Genomic DNA, 24,852 nt, shown 5'->3' with positions numbered 1-24,852 from the left:
TAAGGAGAGAGAAAAAGAGACAATGAGAGGAGAGGGGAGAGAGAGACATAGCAAGATAGAGAGAGAGAGGACAGGCAGAGAGAAAGAGGGAGAGAGAGCACAGTAAACAAGATTCCAGGGGTGTAACTCAGGCCAGTGCAGGAAAAGCCCCAGGCGCACACACACACACACACACACAGGTTTGTGTGGGACGGCAGTTCCTCAGGACGGAAGAGACACAAAGGAGGCCGTCCAACACCGGGAGCCTCAGGAAGTTCTGGGTCCCCTATCCGATCGCCGGCTGGCTCCTTACTCTATTAGGCCCACCTCACCAGCCACTGGGGTACAGAACACAGTTCCTGTTTACACGCTTTTCCATTTAGTCAGGGTTTCGTGTCCCCCCCCAGAGTTGATGGAGGGGGGAGTTGTAATCATGTCCTGCGATTGTTTCATCTCAATGAGCGCATGTACATTAATCAGTGAAGAGCGTTTCAATAGCTGGATGCATTTTTTGCTGCGTGGTCACCTCTTTGGAGCTCACTAAAACGGTAGCAGCAGCGCTCAAGACGGATAAACAGTAGGTGAGGGCGCAGCATAAACACATTCGAAGGAATGTTGGTTTGCCCCACATTCATGCACGTGAGCCGTCTGCACATGCCCTAGGCACCGGAAACGGAACGCACACGGGAATATGGGATATCTTCAGTTTAAACCCTTACAAAAGTGCCACAACTTACCCGAATCATGTAGAATATTACTTCCTGTCATTTTTAAGCAGTTTAACGTACTCTCTCCTCCACAGTCATCAAACCGCGTAACACTTAATTATTTGTGTAATACTGTAATTACAGTATAGATAGGCCTGTAGGTCGTATTGTAAACAGTTATTGAGCGAAATGTAAGCATAATTATGACGGTCTCCACCCTCTTCTGTCTGTCTGTCTAAACATAAATCACCATGAAGTCGCTGTGAACCGTGATTTTCCTTCTCCCTGTTGCACATAGATCTCATGAAACTGAAAAGACAACGAAAAGGACACGTAGAAATTGGAAATTCACCCACCCAGGCTTTTCGGAAGAATTGCACAGAATGCCTATGCAATAAACATCTAGCAACTGTGCACGATAAATATGCTAATGTATAAGCCAAAAGCACCTCGGCTACGTGTATTTCCTAGGTTCAATAATAGAGACATACAACAATTCATAAATCGTAAGGAATAAAAAAACACAGGGAGTCGAAGTGATGTTATTATCACGTTATTATGTTTATTGCGCAGATCTATTTTTGTCGTTTTGATTACGATCACGTGTATTGCTCTCTTGTAGAGTAACAATGACACAGTGTTAAACTGGTCAGCTAACAAAAACAGTCCTTTCTTAGTGTTTTACATTACCTCATTCCTTTTCTCCTCAGAAGACTTATGTATTTCTTTGGTTAAACGTTTTACTGTTCACGCCCGCTTCATTTACCAGAAGATGCATTTTGCAGCTGGCCAGGGATCACCAAGTTAAATCTCGAGGAAGGCAGCGCATTGACCAAATATGCAACTATGTAAAAAGTAATTCACATCGTTCACAAGCCATCTTGTTGGGAAATAACGTGATTTATTTGTGATGCTGGATATGGTGCCGTTATTCAAGCCAGCTATCTTCTATTAATATACTTGTCATATAGCTAACTAGATGATTATAATCTATTTTTTGGAAACGACGTAGGTCTGCTTAGTATTATGCAGGTAGTTTTGAGTTTAATGATTCTTTTTTTTTTTTGACTGGTTAATTATAGCACGAAGCTGCAAAACATAAAATCAATTGCATTTCCGGTGCGATTGCACTCAAGTTGCATGACCGCTGTCAAGGGACGCTAGGGGACTTTACCATTCGCGATTTAGGGAAGACTACATTCCTATGGAATATAACACAGTGGCTGACGCAATCAAATAAACACGAAATGCGTCAAGACGATGAAAGTACAATATATTTTAAAAATATTATTATCTGCCGAGACAATAGTCAGGGTACCTAATGTTAAAAAAGAAACTCAATGTTAGCGGCTCCCAACTTTCTCAGTATGGTTTAGGCGGTTGTCATACTTGGGGATTTTGCGTTGGGCTTTTGGCAGGAGGCTGGAAAACGTTATTTTGAATGTATGAAAGCCGAACATGGCCGGGATACGGAGAAAAAACGGAAAATATCAATGCATGAGCTCTGCCGTCGGGTAAAATGATCTTTATTTTTGAAGACCAGATTAATATTTGAAAGTAGGGCAAGATTATTCATACGATATTGTCTTAGATAGCTGTGCTGCATTTGTTGTCGTTCTGGTTGCTAAGTCAGCCAATGATCTACATAAGGTTAGCTATCTGGCTAACACTACTGTCTGTTAACATTGTCATTTGCTTAGCTACTTAACGGTTAGCCTAGCATAGCCAGTATTTAGCTGCCCTAACAGAATACAACAATGTCTAATGTCTAACGTTAGCTTGCTGGCTGATAATAGAGGTTTCCCCTTTTAGATAACTAGCTAGCCTGATAAAATGATTTGGCAAACGTGTGAGTAGTTATTGCTCCGCACATATGATAAAATGGAAAATCTGCGCATATATATGGTCATAATGTGATGTTGGCCAGTGCTATGTAACTTAATTAGCTCGCTAGCTAATTATTGCAAGGCTCCGTTTTTTTCACAGCATCCTCGAATGCTTCGATGTGTGTGGTTCAGCTAACGTTTGCTAGCTTGTTACATTTGCATTGTCTTTTGATTTCTAACCCTCAGATACCTATCGGAATTAATATTTGATAAGTTGTCAAATATGATTTCGATGATAATCGTCTAGGCTATATCGTTAACGGTTGCTAGTTCGCTTAGCAAAGTAATGTTAACCAGATTAAAGGTCGTTAGCTGAAGAAATAACAGTAGCTAGCTGCTAGGCACAGGTTTCACAAATTGCCCCCTTGGCAACTACAAACCCAGCAGATATGTGAATGTGTTTTAATAAGAGCTATCTGGAGGATACAATGTAATATTCGCTATGCTATCATTGAGCTTGGCTGGCTGAAGTGTGTGTATGTTTATTGTCTATGTTGCGAGCGCTCCTTTACGAATCGTTTTCGAATAATGTTGCAGCCTGTAAAATTTCGAAAATTTCGAAAATTTCACGTTGGCACATAAGTGGGGTCACGCACGTTTGGATTTGATTTTCGGAGTTCACGTTGACCTAGTTCTGCCGCGAGAATGAAGTCCTCCCGGCTGATTACAGGGCACAGCGCCAGCGATCAAGCCTGCATGTTCTGACTTGCCTGGGTTTTCTGCCTTTGTGTGATGGGAGCTCCGTCTGAACCTGGCTTATCTTTAGGATTTTGATGAGATGCACGGACTGTTACCTGCATTAAATGTCCAATTCAACCGTAAAGCTGGCACCCTTTATTCACGATTGCCTGGGTTAGACCGGTGTCATGCAATTAAAATTAGCCGATGATTTGTGACTTCTCTCGGGAGGAGCTTGACCTCTTCCCTTTTCTGTCATTCATTAGGATAATGTGAGGACGTTTGTTTGGAAGCTCGCCATAAAATATTAACGGAATCTTTAAAATAGAAACTGAACTAACCTTTGTTGGTTAGAATCGGATAAGAATTCTATAACAATTTCATTTCGGATGACAGTTATGATATTTTATCCTTGTTGATGCAAACTCTTTACTCTTTATTCGTGTTGAACAAAACTAACAAAGATAATCTGGTTTAAACTTAAATTTTCAGATAATGCAGGACTAATACTCACAGTATTGTGTGGATACTCGGAAAGGTACATAACAAACTAGCTGGAGCGTAGTTGGTTTAGTGGGCTACAACCATGCATGAAGTAGAACACATCTCCCGTTACAATCTCCCAAACGTGTACTAAACTCGCTATCCTTTTCCATTCCAATGCTTTTCTGGAATTGAACCGAGAATGGTAGATCTATGGGTCAGATTCCTCACTGCAGCTCGCGACCCTAACCAGGGCTTCCTCGCATGCACGCGCAGTAAATTAGCGGCTGTTGACAGACCATTTGGAAACGGCTGGGCCGCGTTATTCATGAACAGGAGGGCAGTTGATTGCCGCATGTTTCTGATCGTGTCTGTGCTGTTACCATGGCTATGGAGTCACAGTCCGAGCCAGAGCAGGAAACGAACTTTTTCGTCCACTGGCTAGAGTGGCTGGTGCATCCCAGAATTCACCAGCCAATTTCACTGTTTTCCTAGACAACTAGATGTTTAGAATATAATAGGCACTTCAAGTATTGGGTGGTTAGTGGTTTGGTAGAGTAGACAAGTTTACCAGCCACAGGTAAAATTTACCACTGTTTGGCTGGTGGCTGATGTTCATTTCCCATTCTGGTCCCAGTCCATTTCCCCCAAAATAAGGTGGATGTTTGCACATTTACCCAGAATCCTTCAGTGGGACTGCATGTGCCATCTCAGGGGTTAGTTCCTCAGTTCGACGCATCACGTTTCACCTATGAGCCGAGCAAACAGCCCGGTCCTGAAACTGAACCCGGCTCTGTTGCGCTCCAGTGTGTTTGAGCTGCCTTGGAAACCCGGCTGGGTTCGACCGCAGCACGTGCTTGTGAATCGAAGATTAGGCCTATCGGCCCACTGATTACATACAAAAGCGTATGACTGAGTTTGTTGCGGCAACGGGGCGTCTGTGTTTGCCCTATCCCCCATAGCCTCTACTGGGGCAGCAGCGACTTTGGTTACAGGCCGAGCCAGTTTCTTGCACGCAAGATGGCTGGCTGTGCACAGAGACCCGGGAAAGAACAGCTGCGATTTTGGCTCCGCTGAGCCAGAATGGCGGCCGCCTGCTGTAGGTGAGCAATCTGCTCATGGGCTGGGAGGCAATGAATGCACAGCTGAAGCTAAGGCTGGGTTTCGGGTGGGGGGATGGGGCTGGTGTTGGGGGGGGGGGGGGGGGAGGGTGTTCTCTGAGTACAGAGGCAGATATGCACATCTGTCATCAATGCAGTGGAATTTTCTCAGCGCACAGCCAAAGTTACAGGGGGTCTACTGGGGAGGCTAAGTCAGTTAGCAAATCCACTCAACTTCCACCGATAAATCTGCCTGTCTAAATAGGAAACTAGGATTTAGTTCATTTTAATTTTCAGTTCAGAGCTCGGGAAACCGTCCCCTGCTCCCTCTGTATGAAATGTATTTCCAGAGATTAAGACCGTTCGTATGAGGAAATTGAATGAGGGAGGGAGGCTCATAGCCCTGCTCTATGTAAATCGGTTATTATCGTTTTGTAAACTGAAACTGGTAGACAGTCTATCTTTGTTTTTGGCTGTTTAGCTTCATGACCACAGCCTGTCAGACCGGACTAACAGAGCACGCAATGCAGACCATAACCAAATCCCCCCCCCCCCCCCATGAATAACAGGAGTTAATTTTTATTGCACTTCTTGAAATTCCTGGGTTCTCTTCCATTGTATGCTAAAATGATAATTGTACGAATGCATTACATGTACCTTATATATAACTCAGACTCTGTAGTTATGCGTTCAAATGAGGTTTTGTTTTGTTGTTGGGTGTTGTAGGTCAGTGACATGCATTGTGACTGTCATGCACTGACCAGGCAGAATGACAGAATATGCAGGATGATGTGACCGCTGTAGAGATGATGATGATGATGATGATGATGATGATGATGATGATGGTCGTCCTCCAGTGTGGTGATGTTCCCCCTCTGCCCTGCTGGTGTCTGCCCCCGCTGGCCTCTGCTCTCTGTCGCACAGAGACGTGTTTCAGAAGCGGCACGCTGGCACCCCGCCCGCTTTCTGCCACCCCCTCACCCCCCCCCCCCTCTCTTTTCCCGAAATCCTGTGACCCTGAAAGAACCACAATCCTCCGAACAGCTGTGCCCCTCCCCCTTCACCCTCCACCCCCCACCTCGGCCCCAAAAAATAAATCTTGGCATGCCGGATTAGGGAACTCATCTGGAGCGCCAAAATGTTTCTGCGGTCCCACGCTGAGATTGAGCAAGGGGGGGGGGGGGGGGGGGGGGTTTGAAAGCCCTTCTCTTCTGCTTCACCAGCTGAGAAAGTGGGGGCCTTCTGAAAATGGCACTTCCTCACCCCTGCTTGCTTGCTGGAGCGCTGATAATCAGATATTCTTGGCTTTTGCCAGGCGCTGTCAAGCACAAAACAAAAACTTCCACCCCCCTCGTCCGCCTCCCCCTCCGCCTCCCCCCTCCCACTTCCTGAGACAACCCCCTGATGCGAGGAGACACAGGCCTCTGGAGTCACGTGTGGGGACTGCACTCACGTGCACAGCTTTTTTTGGCTTGGCTTGTTTTTTTTTTTAAAACAGGAATTCCTTTAAGATTAAGAAGTGCACTCTTCCTTGACAGTTAAATGTGCTGCTGTGGGTAGGGCAGGTTTTTGGAATTTAGGTCATTTGGTGCGACTGCACTCACGAGTGTGATCAGGAGGCTGGCTGCTATGATGGTCAGGTGAATGCTTTTCTGCCTCAGAGGTTCCTGGTTCAAATTTATAATAATAATATTAATAATAATTCATTTATATAGCGCTTTTCGCTCACACTCAAAGCACTGTACATTGATGGTGTGCATGTTTCGTGAATGAGCCCCACTGTGTGCAGGAACGGGAGCTGAGGTGGATTTGCAGGGGTTCGAATGTCACCCACAGTCTGAAGCGTCACATCTGAGAGTTGGGCATTTTTGTGAAATGACCTCATTTTGTGATGAATGACGCTCCTCTCTAACACTCTGCCCCAGTCTCCAGCAGTTACTTAGCGAGCAGGTCATGTGACCTTTGAAATATGACTTCATTTCGCTCTCCATTTTCCTGTGCTTTGGTGACTGGGCTGATTGATTGGCCTGCTTAGATTTTCAAATAAGTCTTTTTTTTTCTTTCTTTCTTTTTCCGAGGTGAGATTAGTTGGTTGTTGACGTAAATCACAGAAGCTGGGACGACTGTTTGAGAGTTCATTTCTCAAGCTTCAGAACGGGAGAATAGAAAGCCTGTTCACAGGAAAGTTTCTTTCGAACGCTTTTCTTTTCCGATGCTTGTGACAATGGCGGCACTGTCTGTGACTCTCGGTACGACCCGGCCCGCGGCTGGCCCCGTTAAATCGCGCCATTGTGTGGCGCGGGCGCGTGTTGTGGACAATGCGCCGCTTCCTGCGATGATGCCCCGAATATGCCCTGGCCCCGCCCCCTCGCGAGGCCCCGCCCCCTTTCAGGACTGATGAGAATCCCTCCCCCTCGTCTCTTTCAGGTGCTCCCGCTTGCGGCAGGTGCAGTCTCTGCTCAGCGACGGCGGGAAAGGAACCCCAGACGCCATTCTGTGCACCCTAGGTGAGCCCCCTTCAGACGCCCACAAAGCAACGTTAAAGCAACATCAAAGCAACGTCATAGCAATGTCAAAGCAACGTTAAAGCAACGTCCGGCCCATTCCTGCTTTGATGCCCCACATTAGTCATGGTGGGTCTCCATCGCTCTGTTATTTTAGTGTTCCCCCAACACTGAGACAACAGCAGGCCTTAACCGCACTGCCGGTCCTGATAGCAGTTACTCTGCTGGCATTTCACTGCCGGTTCTGATAGCAGTTACTCTGCTGGCGTTTCAGTGCCGGTTCTGATAGCAGTTACTCTGCTGGCGTTTCGGTGCTTGGCGAGCATTACGCATGACGTTAGCCCGCTGGTATCTTAGCTCTGGGGAAACGTTAGGCTTGCCGTTACTCTGATGTTTTAGCTGGGGGAACATTAGGCTTGACGTTACTCTGATGTCATATTAACGTTGGGGGAACGCTAAGGATGGTGTTACTCTGATGTTTTAACGCTTGGGGAATGTTATGATGACGTTGTTATAACGCTAAGGGAACGTTAGGATTACGTTGCTCAGACGTTGTTTGAATGCTGATCGGGATGACTGGCACATATACAGGAAAGTACCTCAGAACCCTGTGACTGTCACGATGGGGAGATTCTCGCTGTTGCTGTACGTGGTTTTGCATTCTCTCCTGTTCCCAGCGACTCACCCTGAAACAGCCAAAAAAAGGCCCCTTTAGGACAGATGTGTGTGTTTTACAGCGACCTGACCAGCTGTGGTGCACTTCTGCCCCCTGGTGGTCACCTGAAGCACATGGCCGTTCTTACTGCACTAAAGGGATAGTTCCCTTTCTGCTTTTCAAAAAAATATATTTCAATTTGAGTGTGTGCTTCCTAAGAAGACGAAAAAAGGTGTAGTATTTTCAGTATGAGCTATTTCCTGTGACGCATGCAACCTGAGGCCACTTCACACAAGTCAAGAAGCAAGATATTCAGACAGATATCACATTTAGAATTGTGAATTAACTCTATGAAATTAGCCTGTTCATATGTACAGCCTTTGGAATGTCTGGATTTGTACAGTCAGTGCGATGACATTGCCGAGGGTCAGTCAGTGTAATGCCATTGTGATGTCATCGTGATGTCGTGCATGTCGTCTGTCGCTGCAGGCATTGACAGCAGGTACAATGAGGGCTGCAGTGAGCTGGCCAACTTCCTGTTCTTCGGGCTGTACAGCCAGAGCCAGCTGCAGCTGGACCGCTTCTGTGAGGAGTTCCCTGAGGAGGTGCTGGACGGTGAGTGTCCCTCAGTACAGCTCAGGTCCCGTGGTGTATGAGGCCTCTGATGTAACGGTGTTTTTTTTGTTTTAAGTAAAATAAAACAAAATGGCTGAAGTAAATCTCGAAGCATATTGGCCTTCGCGGGGCCTTTGCCAAGTACACTGACGGGTGCAGTGCTGTATGGTGCCAGTAGATGGCGCTGTGTCCCTTCGCTTAGACTGGTTTCTCGGACTGAAAGGAGCGAAGTGCTGTGGGTGTGCAGCTGAGTGGGAGCTGCTCTGGCAGAGTTGAATGCTGGGATTATTCTCATTTTCCTCTCAGAATGGCTGCGCAGTTTGATAATTACACTCAGTTCTGTGGGTAAAAAAGCGATGCCCTTTATGTTCTAATGGGAAAAAAAATCAATGTTCCTCTCCAGGGGAAAATAGGATTCTGTCTTTCTAAAGAAAAAAAGAAATTCGTACTTTTTTTTATCTCCTGTAAGAAAGGACCTTGATTTACGTCTGCTGTGAAAGCAGCGAGCAGACCTTTTCACCAGAGACACACAGCCAGAGGAAAACAGGATGAGCATTGTCATTTGCCCCGCGGTGTCATAAAAGAATAGAGGAGAAAAGAAGAGAAAGCCAAGCTGTAGAGTTACAGGAGCGCCTCCGAGGCTGCTCTGACATGGCGGCTCTCCCCCCCTGCAGACGTGATCCTGCTCATCACAGCGGAGAGCGTGCACCTGTACTGCAACCCGGTCAACTACGGCTCCCTCCTGCCCTACGTGTCCCACTGGAGGAACCTGCGCCTGCACTGCATGACCGAGACCGAGGTGAGCCCTGTGTGTCTGTCTCTCTGTCTGTCTGTCTGCGTGTCTGTCTGTCTGCCTGTCTGTCTGTCTGCCTGTCTGTCTGTCTGACTGTGTGTCTGCCTGTCTGTGACTGTCTGTCTGTCTCTCTGTGTGTCTGTGTGTGTGGTGTGAAGAGTTGTCTGAAAGCAGTGGTCTGTCTGTTTCTCCCTCCATATCCAGTATGAAGATGAAGAGGCAGCTGAGGAATTCAAGATCTCCAGCTTCGTCAACATGGTGCAGGACTGCAGCCGCATTGGAGTGCCGTACAGCTCCCAGGGTAACTACCCGCCTAATCTGATCAGTATGACTACAGCTCCCAGGGTAAATACCGTCCAAGTTTGATCAGTATGACTACAGCTCCCAGGGTAAATACCGTCCAAGTCTGATCAGTATGACTGCAGCTCCAAGGGTAAATACCATCCCAGTCTGATCAGTATGACTACAGCTCCCAGGGGTAAATACCGTCCCAGTCTGATCAGTATGACTACAGCTCCCAGGGTAACTACCCACCTAATCTGATCAGTATGACTACAGCTCCCAGGGTACATACCATCCCAGTAGCTACCAGGATAAATACCAAAGTCAGTACAGTAGAGCCATAGATTATAATACTGGATGGCTGTATATTTTTAAACAGGCCGGCACAGTTAATTCCCTCAGTTATTTCTCGGCTCATGTCCTCTGTGATGCTGGAGTCGGTGCAGCTGTCAGGATGCAGTATCTGAGTAAGCTGGCTCACTTCCTGTTTGGTGGAAGCCAGCAGTAACCCCCCGTGGTTGTGTGTCTACAGGGCACGTGCAGAAGTTTGACATGTTCATGGTGGAGAAGTGGCCCATCATCCAGGCCTTCGCCCTGGAGGGGATCGGAGGTGGGGGGTTCTTCACGATGAAGCACAAGGTACCGAACAGCTCTGGCCCTTTTCTTTTTCAATTTTTAAAATTATGTGCCAAAAATGTACTGCTCAAATGCCTGTAAGGTCATAAATATGTGATTAGAACGTTCTTAACTGAACATTCTAATGCTGATGTCACAATCACTATTGGTAACTGAAAGCAGTGGAGTTCTAGAACACTGACTTAGAATGATTAAAAAAAACGGCCCTTCAAAGGGGTAAATACTGTTATAACGTTCTGTCTGTGCCCTGTCTGTGCTGCAGCTGATTGACATGAGCGAGAAGCTGTGGAAGATCTACAGCAGAATGGATCCCGTCTCCCTGGAGATACTGCTGACTGAGGTAATACTGCTCAGCTCTGTGTGTTCATATGTTCATAGAGAGGTGCTGAAGGCTTATTGGCTGAATCAGGTAGAAGGGTTGGAGCTGTAAATTGGGAAAGCTGATTGGGGGTGGAGCTGTGGAGTGTGAATTCTGATTGGCTGAATTTGACCGGTGGCATGTTTGGGCTGTAGGACCTGCAGGCATTTGAGAAGCAGTGGGCCAGCTTCTTCTCCAGCATGGACATGGAGAGCCACTCGTCCGTCCTGGAGCTGTCCGAGGCACAGGCCGGGGAGGTGACCAAGCCCCGCCCCCTCCTGCACGCATCATCATCATGCGCCAAGTCCTGCAGGAACAGGATTACATAATTAGTCACTGTGCTGTCATCTCCAAATCCATTATCTACATATCCATAGACATTTGTTTTTTCAAGTATAAATATCTCTATCCGTATTGATTTACCTTTAGTTCTTTATGCTATGGTAGAGCAGCCATGGACCAACCAGAACACATGATGTTGCCAGGTGCTGGATCTCTTGAGGGTGATTGGCCCTAACACTCTCTCGTGCTCATATCCACAGCCATTCCGAAGCTATTTCTCCCACGGCCTCATCTCCAGCCACATCACTGACAAAAGGTGGGTTCTGCTTCCTGTACTGCGATCACTGTCTTCACATGATGTCATTTCCTGTATTTGCCGTCGTGTGACCACGCCCCGCTCGCGTCCCGTTGCAGTAAGAGCCGGCAGCCGTTCCTGCTTTTCGGGAGCCACTCCTCCAGAGAGGACATGCAGAGCTACTGCTTCACCTTCCCCTCCGAGGGGCACCAGATCCGAAACACGGGGGCGCAGGGGACCCCCGCCAAGCACATGGTGAGGACGCCCCCCTCGCGCACGCAGCCCTGCCCCCCCACCCCCAAAAACCCCACCCCTCAGGCATCACTCTGACTGTGTAAAACCCACAAAACACGTCAGGTTACACCAGGGGTCATGTGGAGGATTCTGGGAACTCATCCTGCTTTTTCTCTTGCCTGCTGGCGATGTATGTACTCAATGTGCTGTACCACAGAGTGGAACCCTCTGATATTAAATTTCACATTCAGAATGCTTTCTAAGAAAGACATATTTTAAAATCCACAATGCCGAAGGGTTGTTTAATGAGTCAGCCATTACAATAACAATCTCTCTCTTCTCTCCCTCCCTCTCTTTCTCTCTCACTCTCAGCTCATCCAGTGCGTGGGACCCAAGGGCCCGCTGGCTTGCTCTCGGACCTATTTCTTCGGAACCACCCACATCCCCTACCTGGGTACTGCAACCCCCCCCACCCCCCACCCCCACTGCGCCGTTTTAAGTCCTGTCAAGCTCCCTGTGGAGCCCAGTCCAGCACCAATGAGAGAGTGTAGCTCCACGAGATTAGGGAAAGGACAGAGCTAACGTGTGCTCACTGGTGTGAGCTAATCCTTTTTTTTCCATAAGTAGAGTGCAACTTACTTTGATTGGTTGAAACTGTGATTGACAGCATGTCGTTCCACCCATTATTGGGGTTTGCGAAACCTCACCCTCTTGTTTTGCTTCTTTTGGGGGGTGGGGGGGCAGCCAGGGGTGGGGCAGTTTTGGCAGCTCAGTATGCGAATCCAAGGTCCAGGACAGGACAATAGAGGGAAGCAGCTCGCACTGCGCCTATTCTTCTCCCCAGCCCCTAGGGGCCCAGACACAGGGCTCCAAACACCTTCCCCCCCCGTCAGGGTCAATAACCCCTCTGTCACCACTGCACAGAGATCTGTCTGGAGTTAAGGCTGTTCCAGCTCCCTGAGCTCAGAATATTAGGCTGCGCACTATCCTGTTCCAGGCCTGTCCTTCACAACCATCCTGCCAAACCGCACACTATCCTGTTCCAGGCCTGTCTTTCACAACCGTCCCACCAAACCGCACACTATCCCGTTCCAGGCATGTCTTTAACATCATCCTGCCAAACTGCACACTATCCTGTTCCAAGCCTGTCCTTCACAACCATCCTGCCAAACCACACACTATCCCGTTCCAGGCATGTCTTTAACATCATCCTGCTAAACTGCACACTATCCTGTTCCAGGCATGTCTTTAACATCATCCTGCCAAACTGCACACTATCCTGTTCCAGGCCCCAGCTTTCACAACCATCCTGCGCCAAACCGCACACTATCCCCTTCCGCGTGTGGTTTTCCACACATAATAGCCTTAATCATAACCCCCCGATGCTTTCTGCCTCCCTGTGTCTCATGACACATCCGTACTCCGGGCGGTATGTGAGCGCGCTGCGCTGAGAGGTTTTCATTTGTAACGTGTGATTGCATCAGCGCCAGCAGCGTCCCCGCGGTCCAATCAGAGCTGTTTGCCTGCGGTGTGTAAATGCGTGTAATTTGTCCTGCAGGCAGGCAGGCAGGTACTCAGAGCCGCTCTACAGAACCACAGCTCTCTGGCTTTTATTCGCTGTTTGCATGAAAGGACGGTGTGACTGCGTCTGTATTTGTACATGTTCTCTGCCTTGTAGAAAATGCACTTGAGTTTGGATTTAAGTGCACGGTTCAATCCACGTTTGATTCAGAATGAAAATGATGGCAGAATAAAGATATAGTTCGGAGCTACCGAAGTCACGGTGAAAATATATGCTCTTATGTTTGTTTAATTATGTTGAGTATCATTATATGTTGTGACATGAGTCATGTTGTGATAGGGCTCAGCCCATGATTGTTGCCTGATGGCATTATGACCCCGGCTCATATGGTGATACACATAGTTTTTGCTGCAGTGTGAGCTGTATGGTGACCCTTTGTGTCGTGACATATATCACAACCTGATCCTTGTAGCGTGATGTGTTTGGTATTGTGAGGAACATTGTGGTGAACAGGCTCAGTTGTTAGCAGTGTGTAGAGTTACCTGCTCTGCTTGCTTGTTTCAGGGAAAGACAATGAGCAACACAAGAAGACGGAACTGATGTGAGTTCACTGTGTGTGTGTGTGTGTGTCTGTTTGTTTGTGTGTGTGTGTGTGTGTGTGTGTGTGCGTGCGTGCGTGTGTCTGTATGTGTGTGTCTGTTTGTGTGAGTGTGTGCGTGTGTGCGTGCGTGCGTGTGAGTGTGCGTGCGTGTATGAATGTGTGAGTGTGCGTGCGTGTATGAATGTGTGTGTGTGTGTGTTTGTGCAAGCGCGTGTGTGTGTGTGTGCGTGTGTGTGTGTGTGTATGTGTGTTCATAACCTGTCACCCTGTATGTCTGTGCTGTAAAACGTGTCTCTTCCCCCCAGGCTGCTGTCTCAGCTGTATGAAGCCGCGGTCGAGGCGGTTTTGGCGGGCATGAAGTGCTACTCCTGCACCAGCAGCGCTGCCAAGGTGAGCCTCCCGTCGAAACGCAGCGCCCTCCGCATGGCAACAGCCACCTGCCGACACACAGTCCCAATACAACAGCGCCTCCCGGTGGTCCATACAGGCATATCATCGCTGTTTTAGGATGAACCTGAAAACTAGTGATGGTTGGTAAAATGGCGTACAGTGCAGACCTTGTCAATACTTCTAATTTCACTCCTTTTTCCTGTCGCTAAGTTGTTACAGTCTGTTACAGTCTGTCTAGGTCCTCCCTAGACTACATTCCATAAATGAATTGTGTGTTGTGTAGAGCAGTTGTGTACGATCTCTGCTTGCATATGTTTATTACAAATAATTTTTTTCCATTTTATAGGCTAAAGACGTAGCTGAGCGGACCTTCCAGATGTCTTTGGACATTTTCAACCTGCCCGAGTACAAGAATGTTCTCAGGTAACCCTGTTCTCTCTTTCTCCGCAAAAAAAACTCACCATTTATCCACCAAATTGAAATAGAGAAAATGATTTATTTAATTAATTGAGCATATTGATTGCTTTTTAACGTGTGCTCGTCCAGTATTGTTATTTAGAATAAGAGCTGGGGGGGTCAGACGTTTAACATGAACGTTGTTTTTACTTACAGATCCAAAGCCGTGTTTGACATCCAGGCTGTGAATAATGAAGGAAGGTTGGTTTTTAACTTTCTCTCTTCCTCTGGTAGTAATTCATTTTCCAGTGCACTGTGATTATTCTGTGTGTGCTTGAAGGAGACATTTTCCCAAAGATATTGACCGTTTTTAGTCGAAATGTAGTGTTGCTTTAAGTTGTGAGCTGTCCCTCAGTGGTACCTGGCCACTCCCCCATTTTAACCTTGGCCACACCCATCCTTTCTTTAAAAGACCTAGATAGGCATAAAGCTGTAAAGACTTCAGTTTTGTGTATTATTTCTAAAAATGAAATTGAATGAAAATTCCCCTTGGTTTGCTTGTGTTCCTGGAAGTAATTGTTTTGTCGTATTTGGTCGTTTATAGACAAGTCAGTGAGTCTATTAAAAACCCATTCTAGGTCACAGGCAGGAAATGTGTGATCCCTGTTCTTGTATTAAGGTCTCTTCCTGTATTAAATGTCCAGCGGGCAGACCTTTGTAATATAGAGTTTTTACGGGATTGTTCTACAGGATGATTAGCTCTCCCATAGGAGTGTTTCACGGTCATGTGTAGCCGTATTGTCTGCGAGACCCCTCATTGTTTTCCTCTCTTCACTTTTAGAATCGTCCCCCTGGACAACGAGGAGAGCAGATTCCTGGTGAAAACAGTAAGTCACGTTTTTTTTTTGTGTGGCGCTGTAGCATGCTAATGATGAGAACCATTTGAGCTCTTATTGCTTGTGAAAGCAAGATTTGTTCAAAATTCTAAATCAGTGTTCTAGAACTCTGTTGCTTTCAGCCACCAGTAGTGATTGTTACATCAGCATTAGAATCTTCAGTGGAGAACATTCTAATCGCATATTTGTGACCTCACAATCTAAAGGGCCATTTCCTTGTTCTCTCAGGCCTCCATGACGGTTCACGACATTCCAGACCTGCAGTTCGGCCGAGGGGACCTGGGATCTGTAGTCTTCTCCGAGTCCTTCCTGGAGTCGACCGTCTACATTCAGGAACCAGGCAGGGCCTTCTCTCTCTTTCTGGGGATGGTTGCTATGTTACTTCAGTAGCGGGGTCTCATTTTCGATGGCAGAAACCAGGGAGGGGGGCTCGGCCTGTAGGGCTGCGTACCTGAGAAGGAAAAGAGTGGGCAGGTCTCTGTTTGAGTGGGCGTGTCATACACCAGACTGGGCGTGTCATACAGCAGAGTAGGCGTGTCTCTGATGCTGTCGAGGGGGGGGTGCCTCTGATACTGCAGAGTGGGCATGTTTGATATAGGGGGCACGTCTTAATGAGATGAATCATACAATGCCTATCTCATACAGTACCATGGGTATGTCTTATTCTGGGCGTGTCTCTGTGAAGCCACACCCCCTAACGGTTATTCCTGTCGCTCCTGCAGACGGCGGCGTTTCCTCGGACAGCTGCTTCACCGTCCTGACGGCCGGCGTCCCGCGCTACGTCTCCTGGCTGGTGAGTGACCCCCCCAACCTCTGACCTCTGACCTCTGCAGCTGAACTCTGAACTCCATTAAGCCCCGCCCTGAATGAATGAGTGACAGGGACCGTAAGCGGCAGTGCATAAAGAAGTCTGCTAATGAGTCGGGCAGCACTGTAGTGCTAATGTACTGATCCCAATGTGCATGTCTAACATATCACCAACTCACATAAGTATGAATTATATATGATCTTAATTTTTGAAAAATATTGTAATTATTGTGCTTTATAGTGTATCTTTCAGAATTCTAGCCTGTGTTCGCTATTTCCATGTAGTGTCATCTGTTTATATACAGCTGCCTGTTTAGTGGTCTATTGTGACATTTTCCTTATGATAACTTGTGTTGTTACTGTCACAGTGCTTTTAATACAAATCCCTATTTGTGTCAATATCTCTAAAACCAGCTGTAATGTTGGATGGCCTATAGGGGGCACTCTTTTCCTTCACCCAATTAAAATCAAAACCTAGTGCTGCGGCTCTGTTTGGACGACTCATTAACCTGAGGTCCTGAATCACTGTGGTCAGTTACAGACAGTTCCCCATCTCTTTCACAAAGAGTAGGGCTGTTAACCTTGGTGTCCTGGTCAAATTCCCTCCAAATAGCCTCTCTGTGTCTGGCCAATCAGATGTAGGTAGGGATGATTCGGTGGTCCCATGGTGCTTTGCTGTACCTATTTGCTTTCGCCCCCCCGGGTTCTCTGCACAAACGGCTGCTGAGTTCTGGCTTTAGTTACCTTTTTTTGGGTGAATTGAACACAAAGAATAAAAAAGCAACCGAACTCTTCACTGGAAGCTCGAGAACTCTAGAATCCAGAACTACCTGCAGAGCGAACACGAGTGCAAGGATGAAACGGCAGAAGGCTTCCGCCACTGATGCACGGGAGGGGCTTTATCGACGTGACAGCGGTGGTTGTGATGAGCTCTCCTGTTTGTGCGCGCGGTGCTTATCAGCGCTTGATAACGGCAGAACGACGTGTCTCTCTGAGCCATTTCCCAGGCTCTGATTGGTGAAATGAGGACACACATGCTGCGGCAGATTAGGAGCAGGCTGTGAAGATGTCCTCAGCCTGGCTTGTAGTGCACGATTGATGATGCCGTTCTGTCTTGGATGACCCCACTCTGTGTGTGTGTTTGTGTCTGTCTGTCTGTGTGTGTGTGTGTGTGTGTGCGTGTGTGTGTTGCAGGTTGAGGAGTCGGATGTGAGACTCTCAAAGCAAGCTCAACGCCTGCTGAAGGTAAGGGCCTGACTTACTCACCAGACCCCATCTGACCCCAGATCAGCAGCCGGTATCTGCTTAGAGTAAGACTGTGGTTTACTGCCCCTTTCCATACTGATCCCAGATCAGCAGCCGGTATCTGCTTAGAGCAAGGCTGTGGTCTACTGCCCCTTTCCATACTGATCCCAGATCAGCAGCATCATCTGCTTAGAGCAAGGCTGTGGTTTACTGCCCTTTTCCATGCTGATGCTAGATCAGTGGTCATTACCTGCTTAGAGCTCAGTCCTGTGGGTAGTGCATGCAGAGAGAGAAGGGCATTCTGGAACTACGGTGTGGTTAATGTGTGTGTGTGTGTGTGTGTGTGTGTGCAGGAGGAAGAGGGCTCTTGTTTGGGGACTCCTCTCTCTGTGGGAGAGACCGCTGTGGTCTTCTCCAGCAGCCTGCTCTGTGCCCCCGAGGAAGGTGAGACTCCTCACTGCCGTTCACCCGCCTCCTATACCGCTACATTTCACCTGCGTATCAATCCCCTATACGTTACATCTCACCTGCGTATCAATCCCCTATACGTTACATCTCACCTGCGTATCAATCCCTCATACCCCTACAGCTTACTGTATATCAATCCCCTATACGTTACATCTCACTTGCATATCAATCCCTCATACCCCTACAGCTTACTGTATATCAATCCCCTATACATTACATCTCACCTGTATATCAATCCCCTATACGTTACATCTCACCTGCGTATCAATCCCTCATACCCCTACAGCTTACTGTATATCAATCCCCTATACGTTACATCTCACCTGCGTATGAATCCCCTATATCGCTACATCTTACCTGTAAATAAATTTCCTTCACCTATCTGTAACATTCCCACATTTCACCTGTCTGTCACATCCCTGTGTCTCACACTCCTCTGTCTGTCACATCCCTGCGTCTCACACTCCTCTGTCTCTGTCTGTGGAAGCCAAATTAAAAAGAGATTCTTCATCGTGATTCTTCGTTGTAAATTTTTCCCCAACCTTTGATTGCAGGTAAAATCAGTTTCTTTTCGGAGGGGATCCTGTTTGTGCACCCCCGCTACGGGAGCGTCACCCTGTCCAAGAACCTCATCAGCGCTCTCAAGTTCTACGACGGGGTAGGCCCAGCACCCCGCCCCGCCCCGCCGCGGGGGCCGAAACAGAGGGGGTGGGAGGGGGGGCCAGCCCATTGTGGGAAGTGTTTGTTTGGACGGGACTTGGGTGGGTCGTTCGCTGGGCTCGTTGGACACAAAGTACAGCCCAAAGTCCCTCTCTTCCTGGACTGAGATGGATCACCGAGCGTCAGTTGAGCTGACCTTGGCCTGTCACTCCCATCAGCCCCTGGGGCAGCTAAAATAGCCTCTCAGTTTTTGTTTAATTTGTGGGGAGATGCAGAGAAGGGTTCAGTTCCTCCCTTGTGAAGCCACAGAGCTTGGAATTGGCACAATAGAGAAGCCTGGTGCATTGTGGGTGTGCTCCAAGAGGCCATTAGGGTGTGGCTGTTTTCATCTGTGGTGTCTGGGTGACCTGCGACCTGCAATCCAATCCTTAGCCTTCCCTCAACCGGACAAACAGAGTCTGATTCAACTGAGAGATTGATGTCTCTGTATTGCAACAACTGTTATCTGAGTGTGTGTTTGTGTGTGTGTGTGTGTGTGTGTTGTGTGTGTGCGCACGCACAGGACTCCTCCAGCTCTGCTACATCTCTGTTTGTGGAGTACAAGGGCACCCTGCTCCCCCACCTGCCCTTCCAGCTCCACAGCGCCTCCCACTGTTTGGCCTTTGCCCTGCAACCCAAGTCCAAGAGCTACAGGGCCTTTTACTCACAGGTACAGTATCTACTCACACAAGGGCTGACGCGCCAGTACATCACATCGCTTTCATTTAGCAGAAATGTGTGTGTGTGTATGTTCAGGTGCTGACGGTGTGTTTTGTGGGGACGTTAAGTGTGTGTATGTTTCAGATGCTGGCAGTGTTGTGGGGACATTAAGTGTGTATGTTTCAGGTTCTGGTAGTTTTGTGGGGACGTTAAGTTTATGTGTATATGTTTTAGGCCTGGGAGAGTGTTTTTGTAGGGACGTTAAGTGTGTGCATGTGTGCATATTTTGCTGGTTCCGGCAGTTTGTTTTGTATGGACGTTAAGTGTGTGTATGCTCAGATACTGGCAGTGTGTTTTGTGGGGAAGTTAAGCGTGTGTGTGTGTGTGTGTGTGTGTGTGTGTTGCAGGTGCTGGCAGTGTGGCAGCAGAACTCTGATGCAGGACTGCTTCTGCAGCTGGTGGGCAGTGAACAGCTCTCACTGGAGCAGAGAAGCATGTGAGTCCCTCACAGTTACACTGTAGCTGCACACTGACACTGAATACACTGTCACACTAACTACACACTAGACCTAAATATACACTGTCACTCTATATCTACGCACTGGCACTGAATAAACACTCTCATACTGTAACTAAATTGGATGCAGTACCATACACATTATGGATCTATGGTGGTGGTGTTTGTTTAAAATGTGAAATGTGTTTCCTTTCCTTAAAATGTTTTGCCTTGGCATCTGCTAAATGTCCCAATAGTAAATTGTAACAGTGGTGGGAAAGTGATGGATCCTGATTGGTGTTCCCTGCTTCCTCAGGCTCTCCCGATTGGACAGGCTGTACGAGAGCCACGCCCTCCCAGCGTCTGAGCGCAGGGGCAACCTGAAGGCTGTGTGTGCTGAACTGCCCGAGCTCGACATGTAACTATCCCCACAGTCCTACATCACCCACAATCCATACTGTCCTTTCTCCTATACTACATTACCCACAATGCACACTCTCTTTCCACCTACACTATAATACCCACAATCCACGCTCTTCCTCTTACTGTGCATTGCCTACATTCCACACTCTCCTTCCACCTACAGTACATTACTCACAATACACACTTTCCTACTATAGTACATTACCCACAATCCCCACACTCCTCAATTTCCACTACAGATGGCTCTTTCTCCTGAGTGTCCCTCTCTAGCCACGCCCCCCCCCCCTCCCATCCAGCCAATCACAGGAATCGCTGCTCTGTGTGCGACTCGTTGGCCTTCAGTTGAGTGAGATGTACAGGCCAGGGCGGATCCATAGCTGCGGGTGGCTGTACTCGTGTTCGGCCACATCCATTTAGTGTCCAGCCGCGTATCTCTGACGGCCGGTTACCGTTCTCTGATTTAATCTCCCTGCTGTCCTGTCTCACGCGCGGCTGGTGTCTGTGTTTCAGCTTCCTGCAGCACCTGGCCCTGAGCACTGTGGGCCAGGAGAGCCTGCAGAGCGTGCACCTGGAGGACCTGTTCCCCAAACGAGAGCCCACAGCACCGCCGCGCGCCCCAGCCGACAAGGTGCGCCTGTCCCTCTCCCTCTGCCCCCCTGTCCCTCTCCCTCTGCCCCCCTGTCCCTCTCCCTCTGCCCCCCTGTCCCTCTCCCTCTGCCCCCCTGTCCCTCTCCCTCTGCCCCCCTGTCCCCCTCCCTCTGCCCCCCTGTCCCCCTGTCCCCCTCCCTCTGCCCCCCTGTCCCCCTTTCTCTCTGCCCCCCTGTCCCTCTCCCTCTGCCCCCCTGTCCCCCTTTCTCTCTGCCCCCCTGTCCCTCTCCCTCTGCCCCCCTGTCCCCCTCTCTCTCCCTCTGCCCCCCTGTCCCCCTCTCTCTCTCTCTTTCCCCTGCCTCTGTCCCCCTGTCTCTCCCTTCCCCCCTCTTTCTCTCTGTCTCTCTCTCTCTGGTCTGGCTGCTGGTCAGGAGGCTGATGCGTTTCTCTGTCTGTCAGCAGATTGTAATCAACATCATCACTGGCCTGCCTGGGAGCCACAAGGACAGCCTGTGCAACTACCTGGTCAGCCTCAACAAGGAGTACGGCAGGTGTGTGTGTGTGTGTGTGTGTGTGTGTGTGTGAGAGCGTGCATATGTGTGTGCATGCGCATACATCCTGGACTCCTCCAGCTTGGCTGGTGTGTGTGTGTGTGTGTGTGTGTGTGTGTGTGTGTGTGTGAGTTTCCTGGCTCAGCCGTCATCATGGCATGTCATGACAGTTTCCTGTGGAGGCTGTTCTGGCTTGGCCTATCGTGACAGTGCTTTGCGCAGTGGTTGTCTTCGCTGGGCCTGTCGTGACAGTGTTTAATGTGGACTTTGTTCTGGCCGGTCCTGTCGTGACAGTGCTTTGCGCAGTGGTTGTCTTCGCTGGGCCTGTCGTGACAGTGTTTTATGTGGACGTTGTTCTGGCTGGGCCTGTCGTGACAGTGTTTAATGTGGATGTTGTTCTGGCTGGGCCTGTCGTGACAGTGTTTAATGTGGACGTTGTTCTGGCTGGGCCTGTCGTGACGGTGCTTTGCACGGCGGGTGTCCTAGCGTGTCCCGTGTGCCCCCCGCAGGTGGGCAGTGTACCGCCCCGCCCTGGACAGCTGCGACTCCTTCAGCAGGGCTCACCTGCAGCGGTACCTGAGCTCCCTGCTGGAGAGCCAGAGGAGCCGCGGAACCCGCCACTGCGCCCTCACCCGCCGCGGGCTCCGGCTGCTGCTGCTCACCCCGGGGTACGGCCGCTTACCGCCAACAGGGGGCGCCTCTGTCCGGCTCACAGTCACTTACACTGCAGGTCTTAAAACGGCTGTTACCTTCACGCCTTTCCTAGGAATAGAGACATTTCCATCACTTATTTCTGTGTCTTTGTAGAGTAGATTTTTCAGAATGTTTGTTAAAAATTGTTCTGGAACTCCACTGTTCTCAATCACCGGTAGCGATTGTGACATCAGCATTAGAATGTTCAGTTAGGAACATTCTAATCACATATTTGCGATCTCACGCCTGAAAGAGTTAAGCATTTTTGCTGCAAAAAAAATGAAATCAGTCCAAAGTAAGGAGTTGCGTTCCGCATTTCAGATGTGATTCAGTGCGGAGCATATGCCGCCCCATCTTGTGTGTACAAATATAGAGCGGTTTAATTAGCCAGCAGCTGCAGCTTTGTAGCATCGCCAAGAGATGAAAGCAGTGAGAGGTGACTGGAAGGGAAAATATCAGGTTCATTTGGTGTGTGAAAACAAAAGCACTCGTCGCTACACTTTTTAGACCTTCTAATAGCCTATAAAAACTGGTTTTCCTTTTTAATTGTTCATTAGTGATTAATCATTATGAACTTCGGTAGCCATTAACAAGTAACTGCGTAGCTTCGGAGTCATTAGCATCACTAGACACTGGTACACACAGGTATGTACAGTATCAGGAAGTGGCCGTGGATGTGTTTTACCTGTATATGAAATTCCTAACGGAACACACAGGTCAGGAAAGGTGTGCTAGATACAGTTTCAGCCTCGCCATCCTACAGCCATTATATCACTTATCTTCTGTCCCAGCTGAACAGCGATATAAGTGTATATGCTGTATGCACACACACACACACACACACACACACACAGTCACTCACACACACATACACTCACACACACACACACATACTCACACTCACACACACACACACACTCACACACGCACACACACACACACACACTCACACACGCACACACACACACAGTGCTCACGGCTGCGCTCTCTTACAGGTACACAGACGTGCTGGACGTGGTGCAGGCAGTGCTCACCCACCCAGACCCCAGGGCCCAGACCGCCTTCAGCCTGGGGGCCGTTACTGCCTGTGTGGACCCCCTCAGCTCCTACATGGAGCACAGGTGAGAATAACCCCAATAAACCCCTCAGCTCCTACATGGAGCACAGGTGAGACTAATCCCCTCAGCTCCCACATGGAGCACAGGTGAGACTAATCCCCTCAGCTCCTACATGGAGCACAGGTGAGAATAACCCCAATAAACCCCTCAGCTCCTACATGGAGCACAGGTGAGACTAATCCCCTCAGCTCCTACATGGAGCACAGGTGAGACTAACCCCCTCAGCTCCTACATGGAGCACAGGTGAGACTAATCCACTCAGGTGAGACTAACCCCCTCAGCTCCTACATGGAGCACAGGTGAGACTAATCCCCTCAGCTCCTACATGGAGCACAGGTGAGACTAACCCCCTCAGCTCCTACATGGAGCACAGGTGAGAATAACCCCAATAAACCCCTCAGCTCATACATGGAGCACAGGTGAGACTTACCCCCTCAGCTCCACAGGTGAGACTAACCCCCTCAGCTCCTACATGGAGCACAGGTGAGACTAACCCCCTCAGGTGAGACTAACCCCCTCAGCTCCTACATGGAGCACAGGTGAGACTAACCCCCTCAGCTCCTACATGGAGCACAGGTGAGACTAACCCCCTCAGCTCCTACATGGAGCACAGGTGAGAATGAGCGGGAAATGAAGGTGGCGGGTGGGACCGGGGCTCTTTGTAGGGTGGCGGGTTGGTCATTCATTATGATTCATTCATTATGCTGATAACGGTAAATGATTCAATGTACGTTCATGTTGAGTCACTGGTGACCTATCAACTGGCTCTTGTTTTCCTGAAAGGGTCGAGATGGGGGGGTAATTGGGGGCTATAGAAGTAAACAGTCAGTGTGATCCTGTTCGGCAGACTGATGCTAGCAAGCCGGGGTGGAAAAACACCCAGCGTGGACGTTAAGAGCTGCGACTTGAGCTCCATCTTCTGATGTTAGCTTTCTGAGCGTTTCCTTGTTGGCTCTGAATCGATGACTTCATCAAGATCACTTAAAAACAGTCAAGATCGTTACCTGTTAACCCGCAAGACTGGCTCAACAATGTTTCACCCGTGTTTTGTGACGGCATCTAAAGCCTTTGGACAGACTGTCAAGTGACTTCCTTGCTGCCTGTAACCATAGATATGCTGGCTGATCAGGTTTACAAGAGTCGAAGTGGTGGAATGTGTTTTCCTGAATCCACACCGGTGGGGAAAAAAGAGCCTTTTTTTAAAGAATAGTATTTCTGAGGTCCATTATAAAGCTTTTTTTAGGGTTGTTTGTGAGACTTCAGACAAACAATGAGGAGCTGAGATTGGCCGACAGTCCAGAGTCAATGATTGACTGAGAGGTGCTAATAAAAGCCCTCTTCGACGGAAGGTGTGTGACCTTTCCGGTCCTGAATGGACTGAACAGTCCATTGAGTGCTCTCTCTCTCTCTCTCTCTCTCTCTCGCTCTCTCTCTGCTGGTGATTCTCACACAGAGCTGAGAGCCTTTTAAAAAACCTGCCCCTGCCCTTCCGAGACCCTACGCAGGGAAACCCCACCAGCACGCCTCTCGGCTGGGGCTACTAGGGCTAGCGTTGTCTGTGGCTGCTAGGGCTAGCATAGGCTGTGGCTGGGGCTGCTAGGACTAGCATAGGCTGTGGCTGGAGCTCCTAGGGTTAGTGTAGGCTATGGCTAGGGCTAGCGTAGGCTATGGCTAGGGCTGCTAGCGCTAGCGTAGGCTGTGACTGGAGCTGCTAGGGCTAGCGTAGGCTGTAGCCAGGGCTGCTAAGGCTAGCGTAGGTTATGGCTGGAGCTGCTAGGGCTAGCGTAGGCTACGCCACGGGCTGCTATGGCT

The 24,852-nt window shown here is 48.8% G+C and overlaps 1 protein-coding gene and 1 long non-coding RNA gene across 2 annotated transcripts in view; both read left to right on the top strand.

Annotated features, from left to right (window-relative positions):
* Positions 1-2,045: 2,045 nt before the first annotated feature.
* Positions 2,046-24,852, top strand: part of c5h20orf194 (chromosome 5 C20orf194 homolog) — a 30,037-nt gene continuing 7,230 nt past the window's right edge. The window contains exons 1-28 of the mRNA XM_035417482.1: positions 2,046-2,200; positions 7,261-7,340; positions 8,482-8,607; positions 9,282-9,406; positions 9,605-9,701; positions 10,215-10,321; positions 10,581-10,658; positions 10,832-10,933; positions 11,219-11,274; positions 11,373-11,508; positions 11,860-11,941; positions 13,574-13,610; positions 13,916-14,000; positions 14,347-14,423; positions 14,613-14,657; positions 15,238-15,283; positions 15,521-15,632; positions 16,015-16,085; positions 17,294-17,344; positions 17,698-17,788; positions 18,367-18,470; positions 19,035-19,181; positions 19,579-19,667; positions 19,984-20,085; positions 20,601-20,718; positions 21,141-21,229; positions 21,739-21,897; positions 22,918-23,043. Of these exons, the coding sequence (XP_035273373.1) occupies positions 2,145-2,200; positions 7,261-7,340; positions 8,482-8,607; positions 9,282-9,406; positions 9,605-9,701; positions 10,215-10,321; positions 10,581-10,658; positions 10,832-10,933; positions 11,219-11,274; positions 11,373-11,508; positions 11,860-11,941; positions 13,574-13,610; positions 13,916-14,000; positions 14,347-14,423; positions 14,613-14,657; positions 15,238-15,283; positions 15,521-15,632; positions 16,015-16,085; positions 17,294-17,344; positions 17,698-17,788; positions 18,367-18,470; positions 19,035-19,181; positions 19,579-19,667; positions 19,984-20,085; positions 20,601-20,718; positions 21,141-21,229; positions 21,739-21,897; positions 22,918-23,043 (2,594 nt within the window). The 5' untranslated portion in view covers positions 2,046-2,144. The remainder of the gene's footprint in view (positions 2,201-7,260; positions 7,341-8,481; positions 8,608-9,281; positions 9,407-9,604; positions 9,702-10,214; positions 10,322-10,580; positions 10,659-10,831; positions 10,934-11,218; positions 11,275-11,372; positions 11,509-11,859; positions 11,942-13,573; positions 13,611-13,915; positions 14,001-14,346; positions 14,424-14,612; positions 14,658-15,237; positions 15,284-15,520; positions 15,633-16,014; positions 16,086-17,293; positions 17,345-17,697; positions 17,789-18,366; positions 18,471-19,034; positions 19,182-19,578; positions 19,668-19,983; positions 20,086-20,600; positions 20,719-21,140; positions 21,230-21,738; positions 21,898-22,917; positions 23,044-24,852) is intronic.
* On the top strand, positions 23,038-23,453 carry LOC118227263. Its single transcript, XR_004765222.1, has 3 exons — positions 23,038-23,089; positions 23,127-23,376; positions 23,414-23,453. It is a non-coding gene; the product is annotated as an uncharacterized LOC118227263 (long non-coding RNA).

The sequence above is a fragment of the Anguilla anguilla genome, chromosome 5, assembly GCF_013347855.1.
Source record: "Anguilla anguilla isolate fAngAng1 chromosome 5, fAngAng1.pri, whole genome shotgun sequence".
NCBI lineage: Eukaryota > Metazoa > Chordata > Actinopteri > Anguilliformes > Anguillidae > Anguilla > Anguilla anguilla.
Note: the sequence above shows the minus strand (reverse complement) of the source record. Positions and strands in the feature narration are given on the sequence as shown.